We start from the raw sequence: 12492 nt of genomic DNA, 5'->3' as shown, positions 1-12492 counted from the left end.
TTCTGCAGACCCTGCCCTAAGGGCACTCCACTGGACAGGTGACTCACAGAAGGCACCCTCTGGATAGGCAGGCATACACACAGCACCTGGAGGCCTGACTTGATTCCTGGGATGACCTTGATTTCAGCCCCTACTCTCCAGTCTTGCAGGATGGCCCATTTCACGCAGTGCTCCCATGGTAGTGCCCTGAGAACATGCTAACAGTGGGATTGTGCTTTACTGTCTTCCCCAACCTGAAGCTAAAATGTACACACTGTTGAATCATTCTCAGTTTGTAACCCGTAGATATTTCTCTGCCGTAGCTTTTTATTTGAGTCTCTCTCTCTAAATACCTTCTGTGCTGTTTTTTTCTCCCACTTGTACTTCCCTGTACATCCTTACTCAGCTCTGTCCAGTATGTTTCCAGCCATCTCTTAATACTTTCTGAAATCTCATGTTATTCTTTACCACTCTTACTATCTTCAGACTAATGAGGAGGTTTTCCACCCATTATCCAGGAAAATACTGGATCAGAGTTGGGCCGAGTGGGAATGGCATATGTTCTCTATCTGACTGATCCTGATGCTTTGATAATTTCCAGGCTCAGTTGGCCGAAGTCATCATCTGATTTTCCAAGTTGTTACGTACATAGCATTAAACCTTAGAAATTTTTGAAGTATTTGTCTTTAATGTTTAGTCATGGATAAAACACAGCTTTTGTGTTGTGTTTTTCTGTCTTCTGTTCACGTTGAACCTGCCTCTGTCCTGGGCATAAGTCTTCCTGACAGTCCCTACGTGTACATCATATGTGACCTTCAGATTTGTGTGCCGAAGGGCCCGTCTCACCACTGCAGACTGCTAGGCAGATCCTGCAGCCAACTCTGGGCCACAGGCCTGGCAGCTCCTCACCATTTTTCACTGTGTATGTGGCCAGCACATCCTCAGAAGGTAGTAAAGGAAAAAAGGCAAATTTGGCTCCAAACCCTGTTAATCTTTTGTCTTAACACAGTGGGTTCAGACCCTGAGTTTGCACGCTATGTGGCTGGAGTGAGCCAGGCAATGCAGCAGAAGCGGCAGGTCCAACATGGTCGCCGTCCAGGCAACCCCCGGGGACACTGGCCACCCATGGATGATGCCCATCGAACCTGGCCTTTCCCAGAGTTCTTCACAGACGGGTGAGTCCTGGGTGTGGCAGTAAAGCTGAGTTTGGGATCCGGGTGTTCCCCGGGTGGGCTTTGTGCACCCTTATCAAGCAATTGAATTCTAAGCCTGCATGTGAGAGTGACACATGGTCAGATCTTCAGGGTCCAGTTTTGTGATTAGCAGTGGGATGCCAGGTGGCATTATGTGCCTCTGTAAACACGCCACTGGTGTAAAATTGATTTTCAAGACAGACTCTTCTGCCCTAGACAAGGATCTTACTTGGTAGTATTTGTAAAGTAGTTGCACATTTAACATAGTCTTTATGCTGAAATAAGCATGGCTGTGAATCCTGTGGGATTTGTGAAATGTGACCCTTATAGCCTACAAAAGGCAACGGTCAATGGTTCAGATTCCAATATATGGGGAGAATTGTGGATTTCCATCATTTAAGACAATTGGGGATTGATTTTACACATCTCTTATTGCTACCTGGTTAATAAACCTGGTCAGCTAAAGACTACCTCAACTTTGTTTGCTCTGAAATGAATTTCATATGTAAATCACAGTCTTCTGAGAGGAATAAAGGACAGTGACACAGATGTGTTACAGTTGACCCTTGAACAACACAGGGGTTAGAAACATCAACCCCCCGTGCATTTGAAAATCTGTGTATAACTTAAGTTGGCTCTCTGTATGTATGGATTCCTAAGCATGGATTGAAAATACAGTTGGCCTTAAACAAGACAGGTTTGAACTGTGCAGGTCCACTTACACACAGACCTGTGTATAAGAGACAGGAAACCACTATTTGGTTGTGAGCTGAGTACAGGGTAAAGACTGTTCTTTTAGAGCTTGGGTGGGGGCTGGGGGATGGCCTCAGGCAGTCCAGCCAGTGTCCAGGCTGGCTAGGGGAGGCCTGGGACCAGCTTCTCTCTTTGGCTTTCAGGGATGGTCTGCACAGTGGCTGGTCGGGTACTCAGGGAGACTCAGCCAGCTCGAGCGATGAGACGTCTTCCGCCAATGGAGACAGCTTGTTCTCCATGTTTTCAGGACCTGACCTTGTTGCTGCTGTCAAGCAGAGAAGGTATGAAGAGATTCCTAAATCACAGGACAGAGGGGCACATGAATGTGATCCACAGTTTATTCCTCTGGGAAGCTCAGGAGCCCCATTGTCCCCAGGTAGCCTTGTGTGGGAAAGGCAGAGGGCTTTTTCTGGCAGTGTCTTGCTGAGGCCTCTTTGGGGACACCACACAGGCTTATAGTTCAGGTGACTTAACATTAGGTTGTTCTTTTGCTAGCGGAACAGTTTCATGCTAGTGGTAGCCAAAAAATGCCAGTGTGTCAGACAAGGGAGGGTTCTGAGACAGGGTCTGCTGATATTGGTCTGTGCCTTGGCAGCTCTTTGTGTGGGGGAGCAGGACCAGGACAACCCAGTTCTAATCAGGACTAACTAACAGGCTTTGCAGCCCCAAACAAAGACTTGGCCCAGACTGACCCTCAGTTTCTTTGTCAAAGTGGATCTGGATAAAATGGTCTTTGAATGGTATTTCAAAGTTGAATAAAATAGTAATATAGTTTATTCAGATCTAAGAAGTTTTCAGAAGTAGTCACAAATTAAAATGGGCCCTGAAATAAGAGGAGAATTTGGTTATAAAGAAGTAGAGAGACTTTGTGGGTGTGAGGAAGCTAAGGACCAGAGGTGGCAGTCTAAAGGATGTGGGCAGGAAGTAGCGTGCAGGGCTGCCTGGGCATCAAGTCATGCTGTGGAGGGGAAAGGGAAGCCAGGTTACATGGCCTTTGTGAGACTGGGTCAGGCTCTGATGGATAAGTAGTGGGGAGATGGAAAGGGAAGGGCACCTGAGTCAGGATGCACGGAGTAGTAACAGTTGTGACAGCAGCGATTACTAATCAAGCCAGAGCGCTTTCTGTGTGCTGGGCCCTGGGTAAGCATTTATGTACATTTTCTCACTCAGTTCTCACACTCACTATATATTTACATTTACATTTATATTTATATTCACATTTATATTTATATGCTAGGACTACCATAACAAGGTACCATAGACTAGTACTAAATTTTTGTATTTAAACAACAAAAATTTATTTTCTCACAATTCTGGAGGCTGGAAATCTAAGATCAGCATGTCAGCAGGGTTGGTTTCCTTCAAGGTCTCTCTGCGTGGTTTGCAGATGGCCGTATTCTCCCGGTGCCCTCACATTGTCGGCCCTCTGTGTATGTGTGTCCTAGTGTCTTTTTTCCTAAGGACACCAGTCAAATTGGATTGGAACCCACCCTGATGACTCACTTTAACTTGTTTTAACGCCTTATCTCAGAATACGCCCACAGTATGAGGTACTCACTGGGAGTTAGGAATTCAACATATGAATTGGGGAGGGGGTGACAAATTCAGCCCATAGCAGCCACTTTATTGTATAAATATTGTTTTACTCCCAATTAACAGGTGAAGAAACTGAGGCTCAGTTAAAATAATTTGTTCATCCATTCATTCATTCATTCATTGGCAGCTGTCCTATACCAGGGAGACAGTGGTGATGTAGCAGCAAACAAAACAAAGTGCTCTTTCTTGTGGAATTTATATTCTATTGCAGGAAGGCAGATCTAAAAAAAAAAAAAAGGTCAAATTGATCAGATGCTGTGAAGGAAAATAAAGCAGGGTGTGAGGGTAGAGATTGCAAGGGATAGGTACATTTTCTGTTCAGAATGAGTCAGGGAGGCCTCTAATGAGCAGAAAGCTGAACACCATGAGGGAGCAACTGATGAGATATTGGAAGAGAGAAGAATCAAGGATGATAGGCAAGTTTTTGGCCCACGCATCTATCTGTGTGAAAGAGGGCTCCATGAACCAAGACTGGGAGGACACAGTTGAAGCAGGGTGGAGCCAGGGGTGGAGTTTAAGACTTCTGTTTGAGACGCGGGAACTTGTAAAGGCCGGTCAGATATTGAAGAAATCACCTGCAGCACCACCTCTACAGAGACTGCTGTCTGCATGCAGGAATGCTGACAGACAGATTGACCTGGCTCTAAGCCTACCACATCCTGCCCTTTTCATTCAACATTATAACACATGTTTTCATGTCATCTGTGAAACTTAACAGCTTTTAGTTTTTAGTCACATAACCACACTGCATGGTAAATAATCAGTATCTGTTGAATAAATTAACAAAAGGCCAGAGCTGGTGGACTCCAGGCAGCTAAAACAGCCAGTGCCTGCTCTCATGCCTGGCACCCCTACCCTCGCCCACCCCAGCTATGTGATGGCTTGCAGGAGTGCAGCACTTGGTGGTGACTCACCTTATGCCCCTGCACACTGTGTACCCAAGCCCCCACCCCTCATCTAGAACCAGTGCCCCAGATGCCAGAACCAAGTGGATAGGGTGCCCCCTGGAGGTAAGTGGGGCAGGAAGCCAAGCAACCGCTGCCCTGAGCTCTTGGTTCTTTCAGGAAACACAGCAGTGGAGAGCAGGAGACCAGCACGCTGTCCTCACCACCTCTTCTTACCACAGTGGAGGACGTGAATCAGGTATTGTGGGCAGTGCTTTGGCCACAGAGGGCTGGCTCTGTGGGATAGAAACCATGAGAAGGATTCCAAAGCTGAAGTTTCAAGAGGACCTCAAAGAAATGATGGATTGTTGCTTGTGGTGAACAGCTTTTTTCCCCATGATTCTGTCTCAATGATTAGCCAGCTCAGCTGACTCAGAGCTACATGTAGAGGAAGTTCTGGGACTATGCTGTCCAACAGGATAGCCACTAGCCACATGCAGCTGTTCGAAATGAAATGAAATATAAAAATTGAGTTCCTCAACTGCACTAGCATAACTGGGGAGTGGCTACTGTACTGAACATTGTGGACAGAACATTTCTGTCACTGCAAGTTCTATGGGACAGTGCTGTTCCGGGGCTGTGGGAGAGGGAGAGGCTCTCACCCTATCTCCTAGGTGAGAGTCAGACCAGAGACTGGGGAGGTGGGAAGGATGATAAATTGCCAGAATGCCACTAAGAACCTTCTTCTGTCTCTCAGGATAACAAAACCAAAACGTGGCCACCCAAAGCACCCTGGCAGCACCCTTCTGCACTGCCCAGCACACTGCCTAGCCCAAGTGCACCGCTCTATGCAGTCGCCAGCCCTGGCAGCCAGTGGAACGACACCATGCAGATGCTGCAGTCCCCGGTGTGGGCCGCGACCAGCGATTGCAGCACCGCCTCCTTCACCTACGTGCAGACCCCACCGCAGCCCCCACCCCCACCAGCACACAAGGCAGCACCCAAGGGCTTCAAAGCCTTCCCTGGGAAGGCTGAGCGCAGGCCAGCCTACTTGCCCCAGTACTGACCAGGCCAGCCTGCCCGCCTGCCCAGAGCTGTTGGGGCCAGTGTCCACATCCCAGGGCTGACCAGCTGGCACCATCCCCTAGAAGACCAGTGCACCCCTGTCTTAGGCAGGGACCCTCGGGGACGGGGGCGGTTGGCAGCTCCAAGTCTTTAAGGCCTTGCTTCTCAAACTTTGGAAGCATCAGACCCCTGGAGGGCCAGCTGAAGACAGGTCTCTGACCCTCCTCAGGGAAATGCTGGGATCTTTGAGCTTAATAAGCACTTCGGGTGATTGTGATACAGTTGGGCCATAGGCCACACTCTGAGGACACAGCTGTCACGTTTGTAGTCCCACTTTGTTTGCCACAAAGGCATCAGGCCTGACGACCAACTGCAGAACTGACCATTCTTCTGAAACCTTCCCCATCCTAACGTACTGAGTGATGACCACACTAGTCACTGTATTTTATAGCTACTTTTCATATAGGTTTTTAGTTAAAACATCTCCTCCCTAAAATGCATTGAAGTTTTTAAAATAACAAATATAATGGCTGGAGGTTTGTTCAACACTATTTTTATTTAAGCTTATACAAAATGGGCAACATACAGAAGATTTGCGATCAGAAGCAGTCACCTGGGTTTTCTGTGCCCATGGGCAGTCCTTCACCACCCCAGCAGCCCCAGGGGCTGCAGCCTTTGTCAGATTTACAAAAGCAACATGGTAAAACTGTTGGAGGCGCCTTCCTGCCGGTGCTCAGAGAGGAGTTCTCTGCTGGCTGCTGTCTGTGCAGGATAGAGGTGCACCTGTCACCCTCAGGTCCCGCCACAGACACTGACGGCCAGAGGCTTCAGCACCACTTCACATGTGGGGTGTGGGCAGGGGGCTGCACAGAGACACCGCACGTGAAATTGCAGTAACTTTTGTGAGCTGGCTCAAGACAAACCAATTAAGATGTAGCTAGGAATTAATTTAAAGTATTTTCTTAAAAAAAGAAAAACCCACCTCATTTTCAGTTAACATGTGCCATCATATAGATAGCATCCTGTGGATTTAGGGATATTTCCCAGCCAGAATGGATCCAGAAGAATTGAATGGTGCTTAAATTGAGAAATAATAATAAATATATCTATATAGAATAGATACCCCACTGTATATTAATTGAGGTTACAGAAGTTCTTTATATAAAACTTATTTAAATTTTTCATATTTCATCTTTGAAAAAGTCTAATTGAGAAAAATCCATAATATTTTCTGGTATGAAAGTTTGACAGTATTAATATTTTTTTTATATTTTCTTAAATCATTAAACCATTTTAATATATGTTAACTACTAATAAATGGTTTATTCTTTCTAACTCCATATAACCTTTTCCAGCAAAGATTGTAATAACACATTTATGTTCTCATTTTTCTACAGATATAAGTAAATTTATATTTAAAAATACCAAAAAAGAAAAAATATATATATATATGTATGTATACACACTAAGTATAGAGGGCCCTTAGGGTGTGTGAGCCCAGTCATCTGACTTTCTAGTACTGTGTTGCCAGGCTCTTTCCAGGCCTCGGGTGTTGTCTTGTGCTGTGTGGAGATGCCATTGCTGCCTGTACTTAACGATCCTTTCACCATGGGTTCTGAACATTCACCTCACCATGTTTACAGAGAACTATTTTGTACATAGACTTTTTTAGGCACGTGCTTTGCACCAACCCTGCGTGGCTCTTGTCTGTGTTAGCTGTCACAGTGTGTGCACTAATCTCTGTTGAAATTGTTTGTAGCTGTTTGACTTGTAAGATAGTTTCCTATTTCCTTCGGTAATGTGTCCACAGTACCCCGTATTTCGAGTTCTGTTATACTGAAGTACCCTTGTTTTAATAGTGCCTCCCCAAGGCCTCACTCTGGTCAGAGGTCAGTCCTTGATGCCCCAGTGCAGCTGACATCAACATTGCTGATTGTCCCATTCTAGTCTATTTTTCTTAAGACATTTGTAATTACATCTCTATGGGCTGTGAGACTGTGTGAAGCTGTTTGTGTGGTTTCCTGGTAGGTGCTGTGTTCTCAGCACCACCTTGCTCTGAACACTGGTAATTCCAGGTGCTGCGTTTGGCAGAGGAGTCTCTCCTAAGCGTGTGTGTGTGTGTGTGTGTGTGTCCTTTGCGTGGCCGGGCATGGCGCCTTGCTCAGGCATCATCAGGACGTTGTGTAATAGTTAACGCTTCCAAACTGGAACTCTACATTTTGTATCTTACTTTTAAAGCTCCTATAAGTAAATTAACTATTGGCTTTATTAAAAATATACATTTAATAATATATTTTGTATGTCTGTTTAAAATGAATTGCAATAGACAGCATGTCAAAAGCCCTTCCTGACTCATTACTTTGGAAAGCTGCACCTGAGTTGGTTTTAGGTCAACCTGTCATTTGACTCTGAGACCTTGAAAGGGGAAAGACCCCTGAGGGTATAGGACGAACTGGGGTGAGTGAGCAGGAAGCAAGAAGACCTACCACACCTCTCCTACTGGCTTCCCTAAGGCCAATGGTGAGGCCCCTGTGTGGGCAGAGCCAGTGTCTTCGCCTGGAAGGATGCGGGCTCTCTCCATGGGTTGTGGTCTGTCAACATTGACACTCCACCAAGCGTGTGCTATCAGCTGCCCAGGCAGCCCTTCCAGGTACAGACTCAGGCGTGAGGTCTCCCACCATTCCGCCAACTCCCCGTGTCTGGCAAAGACCCTACCCCAAAGGGACAAGGGGCACCAATCTCACTGGGTGACACCATCCTGCTAACCGGAAGAATAGACTGTACATTGGGAACCACAACTAGAGGTTGTGGTTACAGAGGAATTTCAACCCATTTTCATTTACAACAAGACAGCACTTGATTTAAACTTTTTTTCACGAACTTAGGAAATCAGTATGTGAGCATTAATGTATAATCTAAGTACTGCTCACACTTCTTTCTGCTGAGATTCCCAGAAGCTGAGTGTGTGGACCTGCACCTCAGGACAAGGTTGCTTAGTAACAGCCATGTTGCATGAATGTGTTAAGGAAAGTTCATATTAAAAGCTAGCTGGAAAAACATTCATCCAAGCACATTCCTATTTAACACAACTACCCAGTGTCGAGTCACAACAGTGGTGGAAATAGGAGTCTTGTAGCCCTGGCATGTGCTGGAGGGGTAGGGATGGAAGCAGAATAGATGTTACATCTGAGTCCCTAGAGGGACCTTGGAGACCTCAGCCCAGCTGAGAAATAGAGGGAGACACAGGGCTAGTGAGAGCCTTGTGAGGCTGTGATGATGGACCCCCGGGAAGCGGCGGGGAGCAGTGTCCAACTGTAGAAGTGTAGCTAAAAGGAGTAGTGTCCAGCTGTAGAAGTGTAGCTAACATGCGAAATGTCAACCATGGCCCTGGGAGGGGATGGCCCTCTACTGTGGCCCCTGTGGTGATCTGCTTCCTAATCTGGAGAGAATGAGGAAATACACTATTCTGATGGCCAGCTCCCTTGCTGCCTAAAAGCCCTGCATGTGGACAGCATTCCTAGCAGTCTCCTGACCTCGTGCCTAGGAGTAAGGAAACTCAGACACAAGATCCTGGAAGTAACACATAGCTAGCCTTATGCTTCCACAAGGGTAGACTGGCTGGGCCCAGGCTTGTGTGCATCTGTGAAGGGACTAGATGTGGCTTTTATTGGAAATGAGTTGGAGATATGGGCTGAGGAGGAAGGATTGTTTCAGGAGTGTCATGTTTATTTCAAAGTTTATTAATGTCACCTAAGAGCCAGGGCTGCAAAGGACAAGCAGTCTCTGCCCTAAAACTCAGTCTTTTAAGGGAGACAACCCCATCTTTCCCATCAAACGTCCATCCACGCAATTTCTTGGGCAGAAATCCTAGAAGACAGTTTTGATTTTCTTTAGTCTCCTCATTCAATTAATCAGAAGTCCTGGACTTCCGGCAAGATGGAGGAATAGGTGGACGCACCGTACCTCCTCGTACAACCAAGATTAGAAAACCAATAATTTACTATCAGAATAACACCCAGATCCGGCAGAGGATTTATCTGAATGGAAGTCGGGCAGCCAAGAAGTTGAAGTAGACGCATTCATCCGGACTGGTAGGAGAAGACAAGCCGGTGGGCGCGGGGCTGGCGGCGCGCAGAGGTCGGGGGAAGGTTTGGCGCGAAATCGGCGCAAAAGCCATCGGGCACACAAGAAGGCAGCTGTGATCCCTGAGTACGCAAGCTGCAGCTGGCAGACCCAGAGGGGTAGCGATTGTAGACCAGGGCAGAACTCGCGGCCCAGAAGCCCAGACAAGGGTCTGAGTCCAGGGGAACGGAACTACCGCCATTGTTTTCTCCTGCCCCGCTCCCACTCCCGCCCCACCCCCACATATAACGTCACAATCTAGCGACCGGGGTGCCCAGCCCCGGTGAGCACCTAAGGCTCCGCCCCGCACCGTAACAAGAGCAACCAGACGGGAAAAAAAACAGGAGAGACGGGGGGGAAAAAATATGTTTTCAACAGAGCAGATCAGTCCCCCAGGACTCATCCTTTTGAGCGACCAAGAATTAGCCAATCTATCAGATGCGCAGTTCAAAACACTGGTGATCAGAAAGCTCACGGAACTGGTGGATTTTGGACGAAATTTAGATGAAAGAATGCAGATTACCATAAAACAGATGCAGGAAGACACGCGGAGGAGAGCCAATAGTGAAAGGAAGGAATATAAGTCTCAAAACACTACAGTGGACCAGAAGGAAGATAGAATCAACCAAGCAGGAAAGCATGATGAAATAAGAATTCAAAAAATTGAGGAAAAGATTAAGAGCATCCAAGACACCTTTAAACGTTCCAATATCCGAATTATAGGGGTACCAGAATCGGAAGGGGAAAAGCAACAGATTGAGCACGTATTTGAACAAATAGTAAAGGAGAACTTCCCCAATCTGGCAAAGGGAACAGTCTTCCAAGAAATCCAAGAAGCTCAGAGAGCCCCAAAGAAGTTGGACCCAAGAAGGAACACACCAAGGCACATCATAATTACTTTAGCCAAGGTAAAAATGAAGGAGAGAATCCTAGAAGCAGCAAGAGGTAAGGGGACAGTCACCTACAAAGGAGTTCCCATCAGACTGTCAGCTGATTTCTCCAAAGAGACCTTACAGGCAAGAAGGGGCTGGAAAGAAATATTCCAAGTCATGAAAGACAAGGACCTACATCCCAGATTGCTCTATCCAGCAAAGCTCTCATTTAGAATGGAAGGGCAGATAAAGTGCTTCTCAGATAAGGTCAAGTTAAAGGAGTTCATCATCACCAAGCCCTTATTTTATGAAATGCTAAAGGGACTTATCTAAGAAAAGAAGATAAAGAAAAGACATGTATAGTAAAAGGACAGCAAACTCACAAATATTAACAATCACACCTAAAGCAAAACCAAAAGAAACTAAGTAAACAATTAGAACAGGAACAGAACCACAGAAATGGAGGGCACATGGAGGGTTAGCAGCAGGGGGGTGGGAGGAGGAGAGAGGGGGAAAAGCTATAGAGAATAAGTAGCATAGAATGTAGGTTGAAAATAGATAGGGGGAGGGCAAGAATAGTACAGGAAATGTAGAAACTAAAGAACTCATAAGTATGACACATGGACATGAACTAAAGGGGGAAATGTGGGTGGGAGGGGGGTACAGGGTGGAGGGGAGAGAAGGGGGGAAATGGGACAACTGTAATAGCATAATCAATAAAATATATTAAAAAAAAAAGTCCTATAAGTGTAACCTTACATGCATTTAAATTCTACAGTGCTCTTACATCTCCATTGCCATCAACCTGGTCCTCACCCAGTTCCTGCTCTCCCTCTTTGGCCTCAGGTTTTCCTTACACCCTGCTACCTCCACATCACCTTGCCTGGTGCAGTGAGTGCCCACCTGCCTGTTGCTCCCGGGACTGCTCCCTGCTCAAGGCCTCTCCATCAGTTCCCTTGGGCCAGGGGCCCAGCCTCTACCCGGCTTTGCTTTTCATACAGCAATTAGCGCTAGCCTGGAAACACGGGTTTGCATTTACTTGTGCCTCACTAGAACAGAGGCCTCATGAGAGGAAGGAGCAAGTCATTCATGGCCACATGTCCAGGGTGCAAAACAGCAGGAAACAACTCCATACAAGCCAGACAAAAAGGTGTTGCTGGGGCCAGAGGCAAAATTTTAACATGGAGCAAAAAAGTAGAGCTAGACTTAAGAGGACATTGTTTCTCATTTGGGACTAAAATACATGGTGACCAGAGCGTGTACTACAACTGCAAGGCCAGTATGACATTAGGAATTGTGGATTGGACTCAGTACCTCTTTCGTAAACATTCATTCATTCATTCATTCATTTATTCTCGTGGAAACCCACGCCAATGTGCTGCGGGGAAGTTTTTTTTAAGACCTAACAATGGATTCACACAGAAAACCTGGGCCAACATCCCAACATCCTAAAGCATCGCAGTTACTCAAGAGGAACTCCGCATCCCCCCAGGGCACTGACGCTTCCACGCTTACAGCACCTCGAGCGCGCTAGTCTATCCCCAAGCAGAGGAAGCGCACTTGAGCACACACATCCACCCCAAAACGTGCGGTCAGAAGCGTTTGCAATAGGGCGACTCCGCAGCCGGGCTCTCAACTGGGCTCCGGGACATGCGCACTCGTGCGCTGCGGACGTGCCAGCCCACACGCGGACGCTTGCGCAACCCCCACCCTTCACCTGCCTGAATCCCGCCTTCCCCACTGTAGAGACCTGCGCACCGCCCCTCGCGAGAGTGGGTGCCAGCGCCAGAAGCTGCGCGGAGTTCTAGGGAGGCGCGGTGCTCTAGCCCTCGCCTGCTCACCGTGACTCAGCATCCCCGGTGGGTGCGCCTATCCGGAACAGGAACAACTAATTGGGGTGGGTCCCCTCGCGCCCGACATCCCGCGGGCTTCTTCAACTCAGGGTGCAAAACCACTTCCCCTCCCCCTCATCCCCTCTTCCCTCCGCCTCTGCCTTACCCGGTGATCCCTTGATCTCCAGGTCCTGCC

General features: G+C 47.3%; 1 protein-coding gene across 3 annotated transcripts in view; it reads left to right on the top strand.

The window, feature by feature from the left end:
* GARRE1 (granule associated Rac and RHOG effector 1) overlaps positions 1-7761 on the top strand; it is a 91963-nt gene extending 84202 nt beyond the window's left edge. For all 3 annotated transcript variants that reach the window (XM_036012790.1, XM_028530544.1, XM_036012789.1), the window contains exons 11-14: positions 989-1154; positions 2069-2206; positions 4586-4664; positions 5163-7761. In XM_036012790.1, coding sequence (XP_035868683.1) covers positions 989-1154; positions 2069-2206; positions 4586-4664; positions 5163-5471 — 692 coding nt within the window. In that variant the 3' untranslated portion in view covers positions 5472-7761. The remainder of the gene's footprint in view (positions 1-988; positions 1155-2068; positions 2207-4585; positions 4665-5162) is intronic.
* The last annotated feature ends 4731 nt before the right edge of the window (positions 7762-12492 follow it).

Source organism: Phyllostomus discolor, chromosome 12, assembly GCF_004126475.2.
Source record: "Phyllostomus discolor isolate MPI-MPIP mPhyDis1 chromosome 12, mPhyDis1.pri.v3, whole genome shotgun sequence".
In the NCBI taxonomy this organism is placed as follows: domain Eukaryota; kingdom Metazoa; phylum Chordata; class Mammalia; order Chiroptera; family Phyllostomidae; genus Phyllostomus; species Phyllostomus discolor.
This window is presented reverse-complemented; position numbering and strand designations above follow the sequence as displayed.